Genomic DNA, 24329 nt, shown 5'->3' with positions numbered 1-24329 from the left:
CATACACCCACAGTCCTGTGTCCCTCAATGAGCGTCTCGGAGAAAAGGATTTTACGGTGAGTATCACAAAAATCCATGTTTCTCCTTCGCCTCATTGGGGGACACAGATGCTGTGGGTGTATGCTTCTGCGGCTTGGAGGCTGACACTAAGTGAAAAAAAAGAGGTTAGCTCCTCCGCCTTATACACCCTCGCCCCCATTGCCGGTGGAAATCAGTTTTTTGCTTCGTGTCCATGGAGACACACGTCTGGCTTTTTTCTCCAGACTTTTTTTTCTTTTCCCCATGAAGATTAAACAGGGGCAACGGATCCTATTGAAAGGGTCCGATTTCCCCAAAACAACAACGGGCGAGCACGTGCGAGTATCGCCTCCACTTATCCTCTCCCGCGACGTGGGACACGATGCTGGACTTAGCCCTGACCACCCCTAGGTATTGAAACCATGGGCTGTACAGAGGCACAAGACTAGCCGTGCGGCCCCCACTGCTCCACCAATGCTTAGACTGCGGTGCTGCAAGGCGGCGGACGGTCCCTCTCCTCACCCCCTGAAGGGGTTAGATGGAGCTAGGGTGCCTGCACCGTCCTATAGTTCGAGGCCCCCCTCACATACCTGAGCTCAGGAAGCTGAAGAGGATCGTCAGAGGAGGATGGCCTGGGAGGGCTTCTGCGGCGAAGATCCAGGGCTGGAGTCCTTAGCCGGCGGGCGCAATGCGGCAGCAGCAGTAGCCCGCGCCAATAAGTAGCGCCATTTTTCGGCTGCATGCATCTCTTGTCGGGCTGCATTTCCGCGGGCGCAGAGCAAGCGATTATGCGAGGCCTGTGAGTCCGAACGCGCCCATGAGCCCTCCCCTGTGACCGCGACTGAGGTCCAGAACTCCCCCGGAGTGGGCCCTATCACTATCACAGTCCATGGCGTCGCTTACGAGGGCAATCGAGTACCTTCAGGCCCCAGATAGGGGCAGGGACAGTGGCTCGCCGGCCTTAGAGGGAACCTCCACCTCACAAGAGCCTTCGGCCTGCAGGGGCTGCTCTCATTCCAGGCAGACCCGGGGGAAAAGAATCCACACGGTGTCGCCCAGTCCATCAGGTGCGTTGGCATCCATAAGTTCTGCTTCTCGCTCCCCGTCACCAGTGGTTGATAGCGAGCAGACCTCAGATTTCGACTCAGACGAGCCCCTTGACCTGGATACTCCAGGATCACGTGAAACAGTGGACAGCCTCATAGAAGCCGTCAGTCAGACCTTGGGGATTGAGGGTGATCCCTCAGCAGCTGCGGGGCATAAGGTGGTGTTTAAGCGAGGGAAGCGGCCACACAGAGTTTTTGCCGCTCACTCTGAGTTTGAGGACATAGTGCAGCGACACAGGGAACGACCAGACAGGCGTTTCTCGGGTCAAAAAGGCGCTCGAAGCAAGGTATCCATTTGCTCCAGACCTCCATAAAAAATGGACGGAATCTCCGATGGTGGATCCACCGGTTTCGCGCCTAGCCACTAAAGCTCTGTTGTCCGTACCTAGTGGTTCTTCTATTAAGGATCCCACGGATCGCCTCATAGGGAGCTTGGCTCGCTCAGTATATGAGGCGTCAGGATCAGCGCTCTCTCCCTCGTTCGCAGCAACTTGGGTAGCCAAGGCCATGATTTCATGGTCAGAATCGTGCAGGAGCAAGATCTACCTGCAGAGATATCGGAGATCGCGAGTCAGATCGTCATGGCCGGAGACTACGTAATCAATGCATCTTTGGATGACGCCAATTGCGCGGCACTTGCTCCCGCTAACGCAATTTCTATCAGAAGAGCTCTATGGTTAAGGACATGGCGGGCCGATTCTACTTCCAAGAAGTCCTTGACTTCCCTGCCTTATCAGTACGGCCCGCTATTTGCAGAGAAGTTAGATCAACTTATCTCCGACTCCACAGGAGGAAAGTGCGGTTTTCTCCCTCAACAAAAGGTCAAACCGCCTTTTTGCCACCCGTTTCAGGCACGTTTTCGGGCCTTTCGCAACCCCGGGGGGGACCACAGCGGCCAATACCGCCGCTTCAAGCCGCCCCAACCAGGATAGGCAGCGGCAGGTCTCATATAGAACCAACCCATTGGGGACAATGCATGCTCAGCCGCCCAGATCAAGGGGAGCCAGATCCCAAAGGACTCGAGGCGTTTACCAGACGACACCAGCAAGGTGGGCTGCCGACTACTCTGGTTTCGCCACGTCTGATTCAGTGTCGCATGCGACGCATGGGTAAAGGAGTTGGTGGCCTCAGGTTACAAAATAGAATTTGTCAGATGTCCTCCAAGACGTTTTTTTTTTCTTTCTCGTCTTCCCAGGGTGGATACCCAGGCAAGGGCTCTGTTAGGAGCCATCGAATCGCACCAGCACAACGGGGTTATTGTTCCCGTGCCAGAGCACGAAAGGGCTCAGGGTTTTTATTCCAACCTGTTTGCGGTTCCCAAAAAGGACGGACCTGTCAGACCGGTTTTGGACCTGAAGCATTTCCGGATGGAGTCTCTCCGTTCACTCATATCGGCCATGAAGCCGGCGAGAATACTTTGCCTCGATCAACATCCGGGACGCATATCTGCATATTCCCATTTTTTCCTCCTCATCAAAGGTTTCTACGTTTCGCCATCAACGGTCGTCATTTTCAGTTCGTAGCGCTACCGTTCGGGCTAGGCACAGCTCCCAGAGTGTCCACAAAGGTTATGGCAGTTGTCATTGCCCTACTGCATTCTCAAGGCATAGTCATCTTGCCTTACTTGGACGACCTCTTGGTCAAGGGCCCTTCAATACGGGCATGCGGGGAAAATGTCAGCATCACACTAGATACTCTTGCCCGCTTAGGGTGGTTGGTCAATGCAAAGAAGTCATCGCTTGTGCCAGCTCAGAGGATTTCCTTCTTAGGAATGATCTTCGACACTTGCCAAGGGTTGGTAATTCTCCCTCAGGACAAAGCGCCAACTCTCCGGCAGGGAGTCCAGACGCTTCGCCAACCAGTCCCTTATACCATCCGTTTCGGGATGAGGATTCTAGGAAAAATGGTGGCAGCAATGAAAGCAATACCATTCGCCCAGTTCCATCTTCGCCCTCTGCAGCGCTCCCTCTTGTCAGCCTGGGACAAGAATCCTTTCACGCTCGATCGGCGGTGCCGATTGTCCAATCAAGTCAGGCGGTCACTCCGGTGGTGGATAACCAGTTCCTCTCTGACCCAAGGGAAACCCTTCCTCCCAGACCATTGGTTGGTGATGACAACTGATGCCAGTCTCCTCGGCTGTGGAGCGGTGTTTCGCCACCACACGACCCAGGGGCGATGGTCTCTGCAGGAGGTCTGCCTGCCGATCAACTTATTGGGGATACGAGCAATTCGGCTGGCTCTGTGACAGTTAAATCACTTCTTAGCAGGCCGCCCCGTCCAAATTCAATCGGACAACGCCACGGCGGTGGCTTACATAAATCACCAAGGGGGCACCCGCAGCAAAGCAACCATGCGCGAGGTGGGGCACATGCTTCAATGGGCCGAAGCAAACCACTCGGTGATTTCGGCAGTCTACATCCCGGGCGTGGAAAATTGGGCGGCAGACTTTCTCAGCCGGCAGGGTCTTCCGTCCGGAGAGTGGTCACTGCATCCCAAGGTCTTCCAGCTGATTTGTCAACTGTGGGGAACTCCGGATGTAAACCTGATGGCCCACATATGTCGCTCGGGCCAGGGACCCGCAGGCAATCACTGTGGATGCATTGGTTCTGCCATGGAACCAATTCCGCCTCCCATATCTATTTCCCCCGCTGCCACTAACTATTTCCGAGAGTCATCAAAAAGATCAAGACAGAAGGGGTTCCGGCGATTCTGCTGGCCCCGTCGAGCGTGGTACGCAGATCTAATGTAGCTGCTCGCCGACGTCCCTTGGCATCTACAGGAGCGGCCAGATCTACTTTCTCAAGGGCCAATTTGCCACCCGAACTCAGGGGCCCTGTATTTGACGGCATGGCCGTTGAATCTTGGATCCTAACCCAGGCAGGTTTTGGGAGCAAGGTGGTCGCTGCAATGGTTAGCGCCCGGAAGCCTGCTTCAGCACGAATTTACCACCACACCTGGAAGGTGTTCTTTGCTTGGTGTCGAGGCCGGGGTGTCTCTCCACTGAAATTCTCGATCCCCAACATCTTGGCTTTTCTCAAGTCAGGCCTAGACTCTGGGTTAGCCCCAAGCTCCCTCAGGAGACAAATATCAACCTTATCCGTTATGTTCTAGTGTAGAATTGCTACCAATTTGCAGGTGAAGACTTTCATCCAGGGATTCTGCCATTTGGTACCTCCCTATAGGGCGCCTATGGACGCCTGGGACCTTAACCTGGTCCTAAGTGTTCTGCAGGAAGCTCCTTTTGAACCTCTTCAGGAGGTCTCTTTTGAGGTACCTTTCCTGGAAAGTGGTGTAACTTGTGGCCATAACCTCTATCAGGCGGGTTGTGGAGCGGGCGGCCCTATCCTGCCAAGCTCCGTTCCTCACTTTCCATAAGGATAGGGTGGGGCTCAGACCAGCCCCTCCTTTTCTGCCGAAAGTCGTGTCCTCATTTCATATTAATGAGGATGTTGTCTTGCCTTTTTGTCCAGCACCAGTGCACCATGTGGAAAAGGCTCTTCACACGTTAGACCTGGTAAGAGCGCTCCGGAGGTACGTGTCGCGGACGGCACCCTTTCGTCAGACGGACACGCTGTTCGTGCTCCCCGAAGGGCGCAGGAAGGGACTCGCTGCCTCAAAATCGACCATAGCCAGATGGATTCGTTTGACTATTCAGTAGTCCTACCACATTAGAGGCACGCCGAGTCCAGCAGGGATCGGAGCGCACTCTAATCGGGCAGTGGGCGCCTCTTGGGCGCTTCGCCACCAAGCTTCGGAAGAACAGGTTTGCAAGGCTGCAACCTGGTCCAGCCTGCACATATTTACCAAACATTATAATATCCATACTCGGGCCTCAGCGGATGCGAGCCAGGGTAGAAGGATTCTCCAAGCAGAGGTGGCGCTCCTTTAAATAAGAGGTGCATGTAGCTTGGATCGTAGAGTCAATCTCCCACCCAGGGACTGCTTTAGGACGTCCCACAGTATCTGTGTCCCCCAATGAGGCGAAGTAGAAACATGGATTTTTGTGATAAACTCACCGTAAAATCCTTTTCTCCGAGACGCTCATTGGGGGACACAGCACCCACCCTGATAGCCAAGTTGGCGGCTGTTTTGTTTAATACGCATTTATTTATGTGATATGAGGGTGGTCTTTTTCTGGACATGTTGTACCTGTATAAGGCTGATTTTGTTGTCCTCCTACTGCTTTGGCACCAAACTGATTTCCGCCCGCAATGGGGGCGAGGGTGTATACGGCGGAGGATGAGCTAACCTCTCTTTTTTCACTTAGTGTCAGCCTCCAAGCGGCAGAAGCATACACCCACAGTATCTGTGTCCCCCAATGAGCGTCTCGGAGAAAAGGATTTTACAGTGAGTTTATCACAAAAATCCATGTTTCACCATCCTCTCTTATCCTGTCCCCTCAGGCTTTTTTTTCATCCTCACCTCTGCAAAGAGGAGCTCTGGAGGCTGCAGGTTCTTCAGTTCACTCACCATTACAAGGTCTATACCCCAACTCCTCCTTGCGGAATAAATAGGACCAAGGAGAAATCCTGGGTACTGAAAATGTCCAACAGGGTGAGGATGTCAGGTTTTGGGTAACAGGGGTTTCTGATTCCCTTTTTTTGACTGAAGAGTTTATAGATGATGGTCCAGCAGATATCTCCTCTAGTGAAGGAGCTGAGCTGTATAAAAATATTTAAAATAAGCTCTGGTGACATAATATCAGGGAGATCTATGGGCCTGACAGAGCTCCCTGACAGCTCATTTATATATTAAGAAAAACGTGGATTTGTCTGGAAGAAGACATCAGATCACAGAGGTCAAGGTATCACTTTATTCAGCTTCTTATGACTTGCATGCCCATATAGATGGCTTAGGAGGGTTTATCCTAGTGACAGATTCCCTTTAAAGAGAACCTGTCAGCACCATTTTGTAAAGACATGGCTGTAATTCCGTTGTAATGCAGATTAAATTTGGTGATGAAATCTTCTTCTTTCATCTCCATTTGAAGTTATCTATTGAGTTATCTATTGATTAAATTTTGGTGCACAGGGGCTGAGCTGTGCACTGAGTTTTCTCCTCCCTGTCTGTGATCTCCCAACCCCTCTGCCTGCCAGAAGTGACCTGTCATTCGAAAACCAGTGGCAGGGGGAGGGACTGGAAATTACAGACAGGGAGGAGAAGACCCAGGGAACAGATCAGCCCCTAATCACCGAAATCTAGCAGAAATCGTCAAATGGTGATTAAAGGGGTTGTCCACTACTCGTACAACCTCTTCTGAATCCCTATACTTAACTCCGATGTTGGCACCGTTCCAGTGGTGTTACCACTATCTGTCCCGAGGATCGCTTGATGTTATATCATGCAATCCCTGTAGCCAGTCTGTGCTGGCTTCTCTCTACTCTCTTTTGGACAAACCAAGACATTCGGAGGAAGTGAGGGGATCATCTGCAGGTCTTGCTTTCTCCAGATGTCAGTTACATCCATAGGAGAGTGGCATACATAACAAAGTCACGTGATCCCCTGGAGATCCAGTATTGAAACTGCTGGAACAGCGCCGGCATCGAAGGGGACTATAGGTGTTATTATTTTACAAGGGGGAAACATAGGAATTCAGAAGGAGTTGTCCGAGTAGTGGAAAACCCCCTGAAAGAAGAGGATTTCTTCACCAAAGGTAAAAATTTAAAACCTTAATGACCACCAATACGTCTTTTCACTAACCTGACATATAAGAGAATAGCATCCCCATGCAGGTGACAATCCAGCAGCTGTCGGCTGCCCACTATAGCTGACAATTTGCTGTATCGGCCACGATTGGTGTTGGCACTGTCCAAATCTGTTTAACCCCTTAGATGCTGCTGTCAATAGTGACTACATATAAATGGTTAACAGAGTGTGGGGTCTTCCTCTTTATCCCCATCAGCACCCTGGGATCATGATTGTGTGGCCCTGATGTTTTCCATGGCAATTCACAAGCAAATAGCAGCCTTAGCGTCTGCCAGCTATAGCGGCCTGTTCAGAAGTTACCAACATTTACTGTAGGTGGTAAAAATACACTTTTTCATTCCTGTTATGTCAATTTGCATTCATTGCTAAACAGCACCTGAAGGGTTAATAGACTACCTGACAGCAGTTTTCCATATGTCTGGGGGTGCTGTTTTAAAAAAAGGTATCACTTTTGGAGGTTTTGCAATATATAGCACCCCCAAAGTCACTTCAAACCTGAATAGGTCCTTCAAAAATATAAATTTTGTAAATTTCCTTGAAAAAAAAGAAAAATGACTGCTACATTTTTAAATCTCCTAAAAGTCTAAACAAAATAAAAAAAAAACATTTTACAGATGGTGCTGATGTAAAGCAGACATGAGGGAAATGTTATTTATGAATGTTTTGCTATGGTATGACTATCTGGATTAAAGGGATAATCATTCAAAGTTTGAAAATTGCAAATTTTGTTACATTTTTGTAAAATTTCTGATATGTTTTGTGTTATTTATTTAAAAAAAAAAATCGACCTAAATTTACCATTATCATAAATTATAATGTGCCATGGAAAAACAATCTTAAAATCATTGGTATTGGTATTCAGAGTAAGGCTACTTTCACACATCAGTTTTTTGCCGTCAGGCAGGATCCGGCTATTTTTAGAAAAAAACGGATCCGGCATAAATTTTGGTGAATTGTAGAAACGGATCCGTTTTTCTGCTGGATCCGTCTAGCAGGTTATATCTGTTTCCTGGGGGCTGGCCAATTGGATCTGAGCATGCGCAGACTTAAAAAAACGGATCCGGTGGCTGGATCCGTCTTTTTCTGGATCCGGCGTATTCCGGCGCCCATAGACTTTCATTGCGGCAAAAAGCCGGAAGCGTCGGATCCGGCGCTTCCGGCTTTTTCGCCGGAGACAAAAAACGTTACAGTAGCCGTTTTTTCCAGACGCCGGAATGAGACAAGTAGCCGGATCCGGCAAAAAACGGATGTAACGCAATGCCATCCGGCGCTAATGCAAGTCAATGGGGAAAAACTGGATCCGGCATTGCATTTCGCTGGATCCGGTTTTACAAAAAAAAGCCGGATCGCGCCTGACGGCAAAAAACTGATGTGTGAAAGAGGCCTTACAGTTGTGGCCAAAAGTATTGACACCCCTGCAATTCTGTCAGATAATACTCAGTTTCTTCCTGAAAATGATTGCAAACACAAATTCTTTGGTATTATCTTCATTTAATTTGTCTTAAATGAAAAAAACACAAAAAGAATTGTCCTAAAGCCAAATTGGATATAATTCCACACCAAACATAAAAAGAGGGTGGACAAAAGTATTGGCACTGTTCAAAAAATCATGTGATGCTTCTCTAATTTATGTAATTAACAGCACCTGTAACTTACCTGTGGCACCTAATAGGTGTTGGCAATAAGTAAATCACACTTGCAGCCAGTTGACATGGATTAAAGTTGACTCAACCTCTGTCCTGTGTCCTTGTGTGAACCACATTGAGCATGGAGAAAAGAAAGAAGACCAAAGAACTGTCTGAGGACTTGAGAAACCAAATTGTGAGGAAGCATGAGCAATCTCAAGGCTACAAGTCCATCTCCAAAGACCTGAATGTTTCTGTGTCTACCGTGCGCAGTGTCATCAAGAAGATTAAAGCCCATGGCACTGTGGCTAACCTCCCTAGATGTGGACGGAAAAGAAAAATTGACAAGAGATTTCAACGCAAGATTGTGCGGATGTTGGATAAAGAACCTTGACTAACATCCAAACAAGTTCAAGCTGCCTTGCAGTTCGAGGGTACAACAGTGTCAACCTGTACTATCCGTCGGTGTCTGAATGAAAAGGGACTGTATGGTAGGAGACCTAGGAAGACCCCACTTCTTACCCCGAGACATAAAAAAGCCAGGCTGGAGTTTGCCAAAACTTACCTGAAAAAGCCTAAAACGTTTTGGAAGAATGTTCTCTGGTCAGATGAGACAAAAGTAGAGCTTTTTGGGCAAAGGCATCAACATAGAGTTTACAGGAGAAAAAAAGAGGCATTCAAAGAAAAAAACACGGTCCCTACAGTCAAACATGGCGGAGGTTCCCTGATGTTTTGGGGTTGCTTTGCTGCCTTTGGCACTGGACTGCTTGACCGTGTGCATGGCATTATGAAGTCTGAAGACTACCAACAAATTTTGCAGCATAATGTAGGGCCCAGTGTGAGAAAGCTGGGTCTCCCTCAGAGGTCATGGGTCTTCCAGCAGGACAATGGCCCAAAACACTTCAAAAAGCACTAGAAAATGGTTTGAGAGAAAGCACTGGAGACTTCTAAGGTGGCCAGCAATGAGTCCAGACCTGAATCCCATAGAACACCTGTGGAGAGATCTAAAAATGGCAGTTTGGAGAAGGCACCCTTCTAATATCAGGGACCTAGAGCAGTTTGCCAAAGAAGAATGGTCTAAAATTCCAGCAGAGCATTGTAAGAAACTCATTGATGGTTACCGGAAGCGGTTGGTCGCAGTTATTTTGGCTTAAGGTTGTGCAACCAAGTATTAGGCTGAGGGTGCCAATACTTTTGTCTGGCCCATTTTTGGAGTTTTGTGTGAAATGATCAATGTTTTGCTTTTTGCTTCATTCTCTTTTGTGTTTTTTCATTTAAGACAAATTAAATGAAGATAATAATACCAAAGAATTTGTGTTTGCAATCATTTTCAGGAAGAAACTGAGTATTATCTGACAAAATTGCAGGGGTGTCAATACTTTTGGCCACAACTGTATTGCCACATAAAGGGACTCTGGTCAGATTTAAAAATTTGGCCCGGTCACTATGGAGTTAACCAGAGGGGCCCTGGGCTCTGAGAGGGCCCACCCAGATGTATGCTACTGTATCTGTATCAGCATGCTGCGCACACCGATACAGTTAAATTCTGCGGCAAAGCAGGGAGAATCGATCTCCCTGCGATACAGCTGACTGCAATGATGAGAGAAGGAGCGCTACACTCCCTCTCCCATCTGCTTTCAGCGGCTGATGTCCGAAGATGTGCGGTTGCTCGGAGCAGCGGAAGAACGAAGAGGAGAGATGAGTATTGTATTTATTTATTTTTTATGGAGGTGCATTATACCATAGAGTCTGCCTATGGTGCGCTGCTTATATTACAGTTTGCTTATGGGGGTTTGCATTATATTAGAGTCTGCCTATGAGGGGCTGCATTATATTAGAGTCTGCCTAAGGGGGGGTACATTATGCCATATAGAGTCTGCCTATGGGGGGGGTGCATTATACTATATAGAGTCTGCCTAACGGGAGAATTTGCCTATGGCATCTGCATTATATATAGAGTCTGCCTATGGGGAGTGCATTATACTATATAGAGTTTGACTATGGGGAGTTTGTTATACTATATGGAGGCCTATGCTATACTATACTATAGTGAGGATTATCTGGTGCATTGTAATCTATGGAGGCTATCTAGGGGGCCGTCATACAGTGTGGAGATTGCAGTGATGGGGCCATCATACAGTGTTGGAGCCATCAGTTTGGGGGATACTAAGGGGTCAGTATATATACAGTGAGTGGGCATTATACTGTGTATAAATGAGCTGTACAGGGGGGAGACTCAGGACGTTATTCAATGTTAAGGGGGCACTTATTTTTATAGGGGAACTCAGATTACTGTGACTGTCAGAGGGGCACACAGGGCATTATTACATTCTAGGGGACAAAATATGGGCACTGTTTTCTAGGGCACTTGCACCAGGCATTACTATATTATAGAGGGATGCTTTAGAATTTAGAGGGCACACATCACCACCCAGCAGGTGCAGTAATAAGGACACATAGGGCAGCAGGTGCTCAGCTTTGGGGTATCCGTAGGATGAGGAGTTTGTGCAGGTTGGAGATACATGGTGACGGTGCTGAAAGTATGAGACGTGAAATGTGTCTTTGGTGTAATTTTCTGCAGCAGAGTCCTGGCTGGAGGAGTTGTCATGTCGGTCTGGGCCAGATGGAAAAGAGGTGAAAAGTGAACGATTTCATCAGAAAGAACGTCAGCGGTAAGTCATTATCTATAACTGTGCTGTAATCACTTATATGTTCTGTAGGACTGGTATCTAGCACTGACCATATGGCGGTAATATCAGTGTTGGTCTTTATATAGAGAGTATTTTCAGTAACAGCGGAGTCATCTGCTTTGGTTCTCCTCCACTATTAGGGTACGTCATCCAGTTGTCATGCAGTTGTTATCAAGGTTACCTGGTTAGGGGCCCACTCAGAAGTTTCGCCCCCCTGAACCACCAAAGCCCTAGCTACGCCTCTGGGTTAACCCCTTAGCACCATTTGGTAATGTTAAAATAAAGACATGGCGGTTGTTCTTTACAGCTGTGTCTTTAACATTACCAAATGGTGCTGACAGGTTCCCTTTAATGCCCATAGCTCTTCACATTCCTGTTTTTATGCTGTTTTGCTCCTGTATGGGACTTGCTGTTGCTTCAACTGACATCTGCATAATTGCCTCCTAGCATATCTTCTATCCGTCACATGATATTGTCTCATATCGGAGACAATCCACCTGTGCTCAGTTTGCAGTTGGAAATCATTACATCCATGGTCTTGGTGGGATTTGTAGCAATAGAAAGTGTTGCTTCTTTGGCATCTTGACTCCGTTTAGTGTATGAACCCTATGAGAGCTGCAGATCTTCAGCTGTAGAACAGAAATTATAGTTTTAATAAGTTTCCAGTTAGTGTCCTCTGATGACCATGAGCACTGGAGATGTAAAGCCTGTGTAGTCGGTTATACTCCTCCTGATACTTGTTTTATAACGCTCATTAATCATTGATACAAGCTTAGCATTTGGAGCAAGACTGTGGTGACAAGCTTCATAGACCATTCAGGGCTTACTACTATGTATACAATGCAAGAGTGTGTGTGCGTGTGTGTGTATGTACATATATACCATTGACAGTGGTGACATCAGACAGGACCCTGAGAAGAGTAGGAAAAAGAATGGCTGCATGTCTAATGTTTGGTGGGTTGTGGTGTAGGTTGCACATAACTAGGGGCAGTTAGAGGAGATATCTTGCACTGTCTATATTGGAATTAAGCAATGCTGATGATGTACGATCTCTAACACCTGCTGAGACAAGTGCATGATGAAGACCACTGAGCCAAGTGATTGACTGCAGAGGTGTCACCGCTGCAGCCTGTAGATACAGATCGTGGGTAGCGTTGGAGAGATATTGCTGGATCTTCGGAGGGCGAGTATAGCTGAGTTTGTCATTTTTACACTTTTAAGCCTACGGTGGCTAGGAAATCAATGACTGAAAACCCCTTTTAAATTAGCAGTCATCATTTTACATTTGCTCCAAATAGGAGATGCTTCCCTGCCGCTTTCCTTAGTACGATCGGTTGACTTTGGTTTTTTTTAGATAGTTAACACCCTTAAATTGCCACAAAAACGACATTCAGAACAAAACTTAAGTTTGGCGAAAGGAAAGCGATTTCTTCACTTAGAAATAACACTGAATTCTTAATCAAGGTGGCCAAGATAGGGGATAATGTGGTCCTCTGGCCGGTCACCACGTACTTGGAGGAGGTCCATGGGCAGCGTCTATCAAAAGTTGGACCTCAAACCCCACCTCTGTCTTCTCTAGTAAGCTTTGAAGGCTTCCTGACTCCACTCTTAGGCCGGGGTCAGACTTGCGAGAAACTCGCATGAGTCTCGCACCTCAATATCCGGCACTGCCGCCGGCATTCAGACCGGAGTGCTCAGCCGCATAGACATACATGCAGCCGCACATGCCGGTCCCGAGTGAGACGGGAGACTCGTGCGAGTTTCTCGCAAGTCTGACCCCGGCCTTATACATGTCATTATTACATCCAAAGAGAAGTGTTATCTGTGGGTTACTCTGCCTGTCCTTCTGGCATTCTTATCCCTATGGACCTTGGACAACATATATTTCCAGACTGCCTGGTTGTCCTATGGTTTCCAGTATTGGAGTAGAATTCTTTTTACAGCCACCAGTTTTTAATTTACCTTCTTTTGATAAGGATATCTTTGAGACTCTAGATCTTATCCTCTCTGCCTGACACCATATTGGAACTTTCTATACCTGACCCTCTTCTATTAAATCCCGAGATAATCCACTAAGGAATCAAGAAAATGGCTCAATATCCGTTCTAGCCATGGATCAGGGATAAAGACCCTTAATATTATTTGCCTAGAGAAAATAAATAATAGTCACATTGGGTATTTTTCACTGTATTAAGTGTTTTTCTTCTTCACACATTTATATGGGCATTTTGTTTGACCTATTAACTCTGCACTTACCTTATTCAACACTTATTCTATTAGATGCTCGTTCTGTTTGGTTTCTATGTGTATACCCATATGGAAATTACATGCAACGTGCATTTATCTTATTTATCACTTTTATCAGATGCACGTTTTATGTATTTTTAACCTTTTTTATTTTTTGTATGACTCTTATCATACCTTTTGATTTATTTTCATCATTTTTGTGCTTTGTCCATGAATAATCTTAACATTTCCCTAGATTTATTTTTGCCGATGCCGTATGCTGGCATTCATACCATGCATATATGCGCGGTTTATGAGCGATCTGGACGATTATCAATATTTTGACATGGCCCCCTTCTCTACACCGTTGGGTCAGTGTTTGTGAGCCCACTGGCGTTGTGGGTCTGCATATGTATCTATCTGAAACATATCTGTCTGTTATGGACATCAATACTTTATTGATAAATATTCATGTTATGTATCCCTTTGATTTGTGTGGTGTATTATGTTGCTGACATCCTTGACTAATGGTCATTATACATTCGGGCTTGGTCCACATGATACTTACTTTTATCCATCTTGGTGTGCTTTATTCACACTTTGGATGGTCAACAATATATTAGTATGGTTTAATAAGGCTGCGCATCTACAATTAGTTGACTTGTAAATTCGCTGGTAGTGTTTGTGTCCATTTCCATCACACTGACTTATGCATGTGCACTATCATGTATAACCGGCAACCACATGATTTATTCACCTTCCTTTTTTAATTTTACGCATGTGCTGATATTTAGGGCTGCTTGGCAGTGTGCGCGTGCATACTTCACACTCAGACATATGCGCTCATATATCACGCGTGTGTATGTGTCATTATATGTCCCTTTCGGCTAACGTGTATGCATTGTCACTCACAGTCCGGTGTGGGATTGATCCTGTTTTCCATTGTGATTGCGCCGATGTCCATCATACCACGCTCCGTCATTTCCACCTTTCCGAGTGAGGCTCTGTTCAGTGCACATGCGCTGTCTTTCTCTGCCAGGCGTGGGGCTGTTCTCCACTGAGATTACGCCGAAAACCATCAAACTATGCGAGGCTGTGGTTCCACCTTGGGTCTTTGCTAAACATCTGTCTTTACCAATGAAAATTAATGACTGGCTATTTATTAAACAGATTTTCTCCTCATTTTTAACTTTCATGCCCCTGAGGAAGCTGCTTTTCCTTGCAGCGATATGCGGGTGGTCTCTCCCCATTGATCCCTCTAGCAGGCGCTATAGGTCTCGTAATATGTATTCTTGATTGATTGTTCCTTAATGCGGTCCTTATACCAACTATCATTCGTGTGTATGTGTGTGCGTATATATATATATATATATATATATATATATATATATATATATATATATATATATATATATATATATATATAATATCAATATCTTTTTACTCTACCTATGTATGATCAGGGCTGTGGGAGTTTTGTTGTTTTGGCGTCCTGGACATTCAGTACACGTTTGCACATAATAATAATAATCTTTATTTTTGTATAGCGCTAACATATTCCGCAGCGCTTTACAGTTTGCACACATTTTTCATCACTGTCCCCGATGGGGCTCACAATCTAAATTCCCTATCAGTATGTCTTTGGAGTGTGGGAGGAAACCGGAGTGCCCGGAGGAAACCCACGCAAACACGGGGAGAACATACAAACTCCTTGCAGATGTTGTCCTTGGTTACTTGGTTTTGGTATGGTATACTGTGAGGTTATTATGACACGGATCTATAACTGCATTTATTTATTATTTCACCTAGGGGTACAGTAGTGCCTATACTGTTATATTGGGATGCAAGTGTATTTCTTCCATCTTGAGGGATCTATTAGTACCTATTCTATATATACATTATTGTTACATGTCTTGTTTATGTATATTGATCCATATATGTCTATGGGGAGGCTATGGTTTTAGTTGTTCTTAATCTTGGAGCTTATATAGTGTTTAATAAAGCTAATTTGCTTTTGTATGTTTTGGTGTTCTCTAATGTATTGGTTTTTTTTTTCTTTTGACTAAATAAGAGATGTGGCTATGATTTACTAAAAGGGTTCTCTGGGTGCAGTACAGAAATGTGCATATATATACCGGCATATAGATATGATCCGGCGGGAGCTCACTATGCTTATATTCCAATTTGTATATTTAATATTTTTAAGGATAAACTTCTCTTGACCGACACTGGAAGGAAAAAAGAAAAGGATTTGGTGACAAAAGAGATAGAGAAACTCAGGGGCTCAATCCAGATCTTGTGTCGCAGTGCTTTACCACTGGGTAAAATGATGGACTACATCCAAGAGGACATGGACACAATGAAAAATGAATTGCAGATGTGGAGGGCGGAGAACCGAGAGCACGCCGAAGTTCTTCTGAGAGAGCAAAGGTACCTATAAAGCTTAGGTTATGGTTTGTGCAAAGAAATGTCATGGGGAAAAAAAAAAGCTGCAGATTTTGCAGTGATACTGCTGTAAATCCTGATGATGGGAGAAAACAGAAGTGGTTTATTACCGCTTCTGTCTTTTATTAGACAAGATGCATAGCCCTGTATGTATTGTATTAAAACACTGGCACAGCTGACGTCTTGGTAGGACCCAGTGATCACATGATCGCCGGGTGTTGTCCAGCATGGCAGAGGTGCTGCGTCCTAGCAGACCCCAATCAGTTCTGCCAATGATGGGAGTAAAACAGGAGACTGTTGTCACCGGTAACTGGTGCTCATATGGATGCCCCATTTGCAGTGGAAATACTGAATAATAAAGGAGCAACAATATGTTCCCAGAGATTATTAATGTAATAAGTATGTATGTACAGTATTGTGCAAACATTTTAGGCAGGTGTGAAAAATCATTACACATAGTAAGAAATTACACATAGTAAGAATGCTTTAAAAAAAAAAAAAAAAAAAGCGATAATCATTTCCCGTATATACTCGTGTATAAGCCGGGGAGACCGTGCCGGGGGGGGGGTAAGTATGATCTCTGACACCCCCGCTCTCCCTCCCCCGCCGACCCCCGGTATATGACTCGCGTATAAGCCAAGAGGGGGACTTTCAGCCTGAAAAAATGGGCTGAAAATCTTGGCTTTTATGCGAGTATATACTGTATTTTAATCAGTTAACAAAATGCAGCATGAATGAACAAAACAGAGTTTAAATCAAATCAATATTTGGGGTGACCAAGTTTTTCACCCTTTGTCTTCTTCAAAGCAGCTTGGATCTGTGAGGGCTAGGTCATCACTTCCAGGACTCCTTGTTCTTTCTTCCCTCTCACCTTTGCCCACGAACTTCCGGCCGAGCTAAGTGTTCATGTGTATGGAGGAGTAGATAGCCGTCTGCTGAATGAGCACTCGGCCATTATACGTTATCTGATGCTTCATAGCATCAAGTACTCTGCAAGGATGTCTGAAAGGATGCTCCAGCTATTGAAACAGCACTATCATCAGACTTACAATACAAACTGTGTACAGATCTTTGGATTTTCAAAGTAAGGATACCAGCCTCATCAGTTCGACCAGATCTATTTAGCAATGTATGCAGCTTGTATTTTAAAATCTGGTGACAAATCTGCTTTAAAGGGTGTCTGAGAGCTTATAATTATTTTCCAAACCAAGCACATGCGCTGAGGGCACCCTTGGCATGACCCAACAGTGCAATGTGCCCTCTCATTCCCATTTTCTCTACTCCCATTTTCCTATGATGATAGGAACTGTAGAAGGGTGGAGTTGGGGGCAAAACAAGTAGGTAGGAAGGTGCACTGAACTATTTTGCTGTACCATTGGTGCATTGCACGTCTGTGCTTGGTTTGCACAGTCATTTTGTGCTGACAGAATACCTTTTAAACCTCTAATGCTCAGCGAGTTCTTGATACAACAACTACATAATATAAGCGACGTGTGCATGAGACGTCAGGTTTTTCACTCACTTTGCTGGAATCAGGGCAACACTTACAGGTTTTGTGATAAATCTGTACAGGAAAAAAAAGCGACAAATCTGCAACAAGGGCACAGGACATTAGTCAAAGATTTTGACCCATTGTGTGAGATAACCCTTAACACCCCTGTGGTCTGCACAGTAGTAGTTTGGTGTCTGTACATCGTCTTGGAGGCTCCGCAGTGGATCCATCAGTGGCCCCAGCACTGGACAGTATATAGTACATCGTATATACTTTATAGGTGATGATGTCTCTCTCTCTGTATTATCAGCGTCACTGACACCGCTGTGGATCCTCTCAAGGCAGAACTGGCTGAACTGGAGCAATTGATCAACGACCAACGAGATAAGATATGTACAGTCAAGGGGAACATACTACGGAATGAAGCGAAGATCCAGAAGATGGTTCAGAGCATTGGAGCGTCCGGCAGAGACTGAATTACGCTCCGGCCTTCTCATTTCATCACTCGCTGACATACCTTCTATGTTTCCCCACGTCCTGACAGAAAAGATCCATTTATTTGGCTTTTGTTCAGGGTGAGGTTTATATCCTTTGCATCGCTTGGGAGGCTTAGTGCCATTTTCTTTGTGAATGGCATCTTCCATTTGGAAGCTGATCTCCATGATTATGGGATAGATTGATCCTTACGATGGACATAAATTAAAGGGCACCTGTCAGTTGATTTATGGTGCTAGAACCATGAACCGCGTGGATCCAGGACCATATCAGAGGAAACCAGTCAACCTGCCCCAAGTCGTACCTTTAATTCTAACCCAAGAGCCAGGTCCCATCCAGCTTTCACCCACCGACTCAGGTGAACGGACATGTAGTCTAGCTGAGCGGGTGCGTAGAAGCTGAAGAGGACCTGCTTCTTAGACTATCTTGTCCAAAAAACTAGCTATTTGTAATGTAGGAGCCGGTCTCTGAGTCATGCGATGCGGTAGTTGGGGCAGCAAAAATCGGCTGACATGGTTCCTTGTTTTAATAGACCCCCCAATGGCGTGTTCCTACTCTAAACATCTTTATAAAGAAATGTTAGGATCCCCACCGCAGCCGGGTCAGACCGTACAGCCCAGATTATCCTGGAAGCCTCCTGCAGTGTAGATAATCCTGCCCTCGCCATGACTGATGTCCCTCTACATCATCCATAAAGAACAGTGAACGTTCACCCAAAGATTATCTATACACATATGGTCCCAGTCTTGGCCGTTGGGCGATTTGGGGTGCATTTATTTCTTTGGAATAAAAGCTATTTTTTCCAGATATTCCAGGCTGCTGGGGTGAACTACACCTTGTTTTGGAGGTGTGCTTAAAGGAAGAAAACACTGTTTGGGGCTGTTAACAGCAGGAAACCTGATGGACAGGTTCCCTGCAGCTTCTTACAATATATTAACCTAAATAAAAGCAAACAGAGGGATGTAACTTTCTGAAGAAAAGGTGAAAAAATAGGCTTTTAGTCCTAGATGATATTTTAATTTCTACAGTATAACTTAGATATGAGATTGTTGACTTGTCACTTTGAAAGTGAATCTGGCTACCTAGATAAATAAAAATGGTACTCAGAGAAGATCTAAAATTAAAAATCAACCCCCAGGCTGCCTGGAGTCACCACTAGAGGGAGCCTACAGCATACTGTTACATTCGGAAATCAATAATCGGATGGTATGCAGTGAGCTCCCTCTAATGGCAGCTGCAGGGAACTTGCATGTAAATTTAATAGCCGATAACTCCTTTGATGCTTCAGATACAAAGCTGTCTCTGTTTGCAGCATTGTAGAGTGCATAGTCCGAGCCTGCGGTGCAATCATTCTTTCATTCCATACTACCAATCATTCAGGAGCACAGAAGATAAAATTGATTGTTTTAAGTGCTGTAAAAAATATATGCAGGTTGGGCCATTTATATGGATACACCTAAATAAAATGGGAATGGTTGGTGATATCAACTTCCTGTTTGTGGCACATTAGTATATAGGAGGGGGGAAACTTTTCAAGATGGGTGGTGACCATGGCGGCCATTTTGGATCCAACTTGTTTTTCCAATGGGAAGAGGGTCATGTGACACAAACTTATTGAGAATTTCACAAGAAAAAGAATGATGCGCTTGGTTTTACCGTAACTTTATTATTTCATGAGATATTTACAAGTTTATGACCACTTATAAAATATGTTCAAAGTGCTGCCCATTGTGTTGGATTGTCAATGCAACCCTCTTCTCCCACTCTTGACACACTGATAGCAACACCACAGAAGAAATGCTAGCACAGGCTTCGTATCCGTTGTTTCAGATGCTGCACATCTCGTATCTTCACAGCATAGACAATTGCCTTCAGATGACCCCAAAGATAAAAGTCTAAGGCGGTCAGATCGGGAGACCTTGGTGGCCATTCAACTGGCCCACGACGACCAATCCACTTTCTAGGAAACTGTTCATGTAGGAATGCTCGGACCTGACACCCATAATTGATGGTATGGTGTGGTATATGGGGTACAAAGATAGTGGGGCCGTTCTTCATCAGTGGTAACCTCAATGCCACTGGATATCTGAAATTGCTACTTGATGATGTGTTGCCCTCTTTATGGACTGAAGATGGCACGTTCCCTGAGGTTTTCCAGCAAGATGGTGCACCACTACATTATGGGTGTCAGGTGGGAGCATTCCTACAAGGAATCTGACCCCCTTAGGCTAGCATTTGCTCTGTGGTGTTGCTATCAGTGTGTCAAAAGTGGGAGAAGAGGGCTGCATTGACAATGCAACACAATGGGCAGCACTTTGAACACATTTTTTAAGTGGTCATAAACTTGTAAATAACTAATGAAAGAATAAAGTTACGTTAAAACCAAGCACACCATTGTTTTTCTTGTGAAATTCTCAATAAGTTTGATGTGTCACATGACCCTTTTCCCATTGAAAAAAGGAAAGTTGGATCCAAAATGGCCGACTTCAAATGTGCCACAAGCAGGAAGTTGATATCACCAACCATTCCCCTTTTATTTAGGTGTATCCATATAAATGGCCCACCCTGTATATTACATATTCCTGTGCAGGATGGCTGGCCACCGGCTAAACTTAATCTGAAGGAGACAGATACTTGTAGCATATATAATATGGCAAGATGTGAAACACGTATTTTTTTTTTTTTTTTTATTAAAGGGGTTGTCCACTACCAGACAACCCTAGCATAATCCATTAAGGACCTGAACTAAAATAAAAATAATGTATACTCCCCTCCAGCAGTGGCGCCGTTCCCGGAGAGTGACGTTACTTGTTGTGTCACTTGTTGGTTGCATTCAATGAATGGCCGCTCGTCAGCTACATCTCATCAATATTAGGTCAGAGCGGACCTCCGGTCTGATGACATCGTAATTAGCTGCAGCCGACAAGTGACACAACGAGTCATGTCACTTTCCGGGAAGAGCGGTGCTGACCTCTCTGGAATGGCGCCAAAGCGGAAGGTGAAATACACTGTATTTTATATGGGGCGTTGAATTGATTAAGCTGGGGTCGTCTGGTGATGGACGTCCCCTTTAATGTTGACGACTTCTGAATATTTTTCTCAGATTTCATTGATCCGAAGTTGGTCCTTGGCTCAGAAATGGCAGCACCCAGTTGTTGTACTGTACCTCCTCATTATCATCCAGTAGGTCCTCGTTTATACACAGACTGCTGCTAAATGAAGTCGGGACCGTCTGTGTCTGATCAGACGTAGAGATACTGACCGCAGATTTTCTATTTTGTTGTGTACAAATTATTTATATTCCTATCAATCACATGAAAAAAAACTTGTGTGAACATTTTGTAAAACTTGAAACATTACATTCTATCAAATTAGGTTTTAATGTTTTCTATAAAATCTATCAAAAAAAGTCTTGTGTCTCTAGTCCCTTTTGTGATCCTGCATGTGCATACGGTTACATTCAAAACTATTCAGCCCCTCGTTACTAATCAGGTTTATTAGGGTTTTGCAATAAACCAACCAAGAAGAAACAATTTAAATTTCTCCCCCCCAAAAAAATAATATAACTAGTGGTTTCTCCAAATGAAGCACAAAATGCCACTTTTCATGATAATGCATTCTCAGAATTATTCAACCTCCTCAATAAGAATCTCATACATTTGTAAATCAAGAGACAAACTAATCATGAGATGAAACCTCAATTACCGGCTAGGCCTTTGGTTTGTTGACTGTGACGCTTCATTGCATGTTAGTCAAGAGTGTTTCGAAAAGTTGAGATCACTGCGCACACTAGGGCAACTCAAGTAACGAGCACTTGCGCTCATCACTGACGTAAGCCGGAGCCTTATCTTAGGGCGAGCACTATGATTGACAGTCCAAAATCAGACATGACTGATCGACATCTCTCCCAGCCATCATTTGGTTGGCGCCCCCATACACAATAGACCGTCGGCCGAATCCGTTAATATTGACGAGTCCATTGTGTATGGCCAGCTTAAGAAACATGCCAAACACTTAAAACATAGCCATTGTTTTAATGTTTATTTACTACATCTATAGTACACATGAAAATAAGCAACTTTTTAATATCGAGAAATCGTCTTCTTTCACGGTCAAGTCATGGGTAATGTATCCGTGAAGACAGCAGTGGGTGATTATTCTCAGAACCTTTACCTTGTAAATGCAGATTTCTGACAATCACAGAAAATGTAATTAATTTATAAAAGGTTTTACCATTTGCCACTTAGTAGGATTTAGGCTATGTGCACACGTTGCGGATTTGTTGCATTTCGCAGTGGTTTTTCTGCACGGAAATGCTCCACAAACGTAACGGATTACTTAAGCAATGATAATAATGGTATTCCTGAATTGTGCACATGCTGTGGAAATTTACGTCCTTACTTGCAGCATTTTATTTATATCATATGAGCCCCCCAACAGCTCCTTATATGTGGCATGAGCCCCACACAGCCTCCCACATATGCGGCATGAGCCCCACACAGCCTCCCCCATATGCGGCATGAGCCTCACACAGCCTCCCACATATGCGGCATGAGCCCCACACAGCCGTCCCCATTTGTGGCATGAGCCCCACACAGCCTCCCACATATGCGGCATGAGCCCCACACAGCCTTCCCCATTTGTGGCATGAGCCCCACACAGCCTCCCCCATATGCAGCATGAGCCCCACACAGCCTCCCCCATATGCGGCATGAGCCTCCCCCTATACACTGGACGGGCCCCGCACAGCCTCCCCATGTACACTGGACGGGCCCCGCACAGCCTCCCCATGTACACTGCACGGGCCCCGCACAGCCTCCCCATGTACACTGCACGGGCCCCGCACAGCCTCCCCCATATGCAGCATGAGCCCCACACAGCCTCCCCCATATGCGGCATGAGCCTCCCCCTATACACTGCACGAGCCCCACACAGCCTCCCCATATACACTGGACGGGCCCCGCACAGCCTCCCCATGTACACTGCACGGGCCCCGCACAGCCTCCCCCATGTGCAGCACATTGCCCCCATAGTTTCCCCATGTCCAGTACTGTGTGCAGCATGTCACCCCCTTAGCCTCCCCATGCCCACCCAAACAGCACATACACACCTTGGTCCCGTTCCATGGTGCTCTGCTTCTCTCCGGAGTACACAGCTGATGCAATGAAATGACGTCATCGCATCAGCTGTTTCACACGCTGATTGGTGGAGGAAGTAGCCGGATGCCCTTCCTCCACCAAAGGAGTCAGCAGCGTCGCGCAGAACCGCAGATGGAAACAGCGAGCGCTGGCGTTACGTATCACAACAGCAGTGCCAGAGACCGTGAGTGCCGACACCACAGGAACGGCACCGGCACAGGAGGTGAGTACAAGCTTTATTATTTTGAGGGCCAAAAATTTGGCTCAAGAAGGGGTTTGTCCTACTAGTGGACAAACCCTTTCATGGAGCCGATTCATCATGCAGTTTGCATTAGAAATGTGGCGTAAAATAAATTGCAAAAAAAAAAAAAAAAAAAAATCGCAAAACTAATTATTACGTAAAAGATTTGCAACATTTCATATTTACTCTGCCAAGTTTTGAAAAGTAAAAGGGGAAAAGCTTAGAAGGAAAGGCGACATTCATAATAATTTATTCCATAAATGTGGATCAAATTCTGACAAAAATGTACTCCAATCTATAGTACTGTGCAAAAGATTTAGGCAGATGTGGAAAGTCTAAATTAAAATCAGTATTTGGAGTGACCATCCTTCGTCTTCAAAACAGCATCAGTTCTTCTAGGTACGCTTGTCCTTTGCATACAGTTGATAAAGGAACTAGGTAAAGAGTTTGTTCCAAACATGTTCTAGGACTAACCGCTGATCTTTGGATGTCGGCTGTGAGATTGTCTCTTCCTGTAATCCATGACCGGCTGGATGATGTTGAGATCAGGGCTCTGTGGAGACCATATCATCACTTCCAGGATGCCTTAATAACATTGTCTTCAAATTTATTCAGCAGAAGGACAAAAACCCTAAAACTATAGTCACTCAGACTCTTCCCTGGTGAAACTGCATGATTGATAAGTATCTGCCCATATTTCTCAGCATCGAGGACACCATATAATCTTAACCAAATCCCCAACTCCATTTGCTGAAATGCAGCCCCAAACTTGAAAGGAGCCTCCACCATGCTTCACTGTAACCTGCAGAAACTCATTGTTGTACTGCTCTCCAGCCCTTTGGCATATAAACTTCTTTGTGTTACAGCCTTATATGTCAGATATTGGCTGCTGCCATTTCTCTCCACTCCAGTTCTTATGTTGTTATGCATAATTGAGATACTTGGCTTAGTTTCCATGTTAAAGGTATGGATTTGGGCTGCAATTTGTCCATGACGACCATTTCTGTTCAGGATTTTCTCTAAACAGTAGATCAGTGTACTTGGGTTCCACTGGGCGCTGCCAGTTCTAAGCTGATGGCACTGCTGGGCATCTTCCGACTTCGAAGAGAAGCACATCCTGTCTATCATCTATTGCACAAAGTTTCCT

At 45.4% G+C, this 24329-nt stretch overlaps 1 protein-coding gene across 1 annotated transcript in view; it reads left to right on the top strand.

The window, feature by feature from the left end:
* Positions 1-19066, top strand: part of TRAF3IP1 (TRAF3 interacting protein 1) — a 59908-nt gene extending 40842 nt beyond the window's left edge. Inside the window, exons 14-15 of the mRNA XM_073577556.1 lie at positions 15578-15801; positions 17619-19066. Coding sequence (XP_073433657.1) covers positions 15578-15801; positions 17619-17784 — 390 coding nt within the window. The 3' untranslated portion in view covers positions 17785-19066. The remainder of the gene's footprint in view (positions 1-15577; positions 15802-17618) is intronic.
* The last annotated feature ends 5263 nt before the right edge of the window (positions 19067-24329 follow it).

This window comes from Dendrobates tinctorius, unplaced genomic scaffold, assembly GCF_039654945.1.
Source record: "Dendrobates tinctorius isolate UK_male_01 unplaced genomic scaffold, ASM3965494v1 ptg000056l, whole genome shotgun sequence".
Lineage (NCBI taxonomy): Eukaryota > Metazoa > Chordata > Amphibia > Anura > Dendrobatidae > Dendrobates > Dendrobates tinctorius.
Note: the sequence above shows the minus strand (reverse complement) of the source record. Positions and strands in the feature narration are given on the sequence as shown.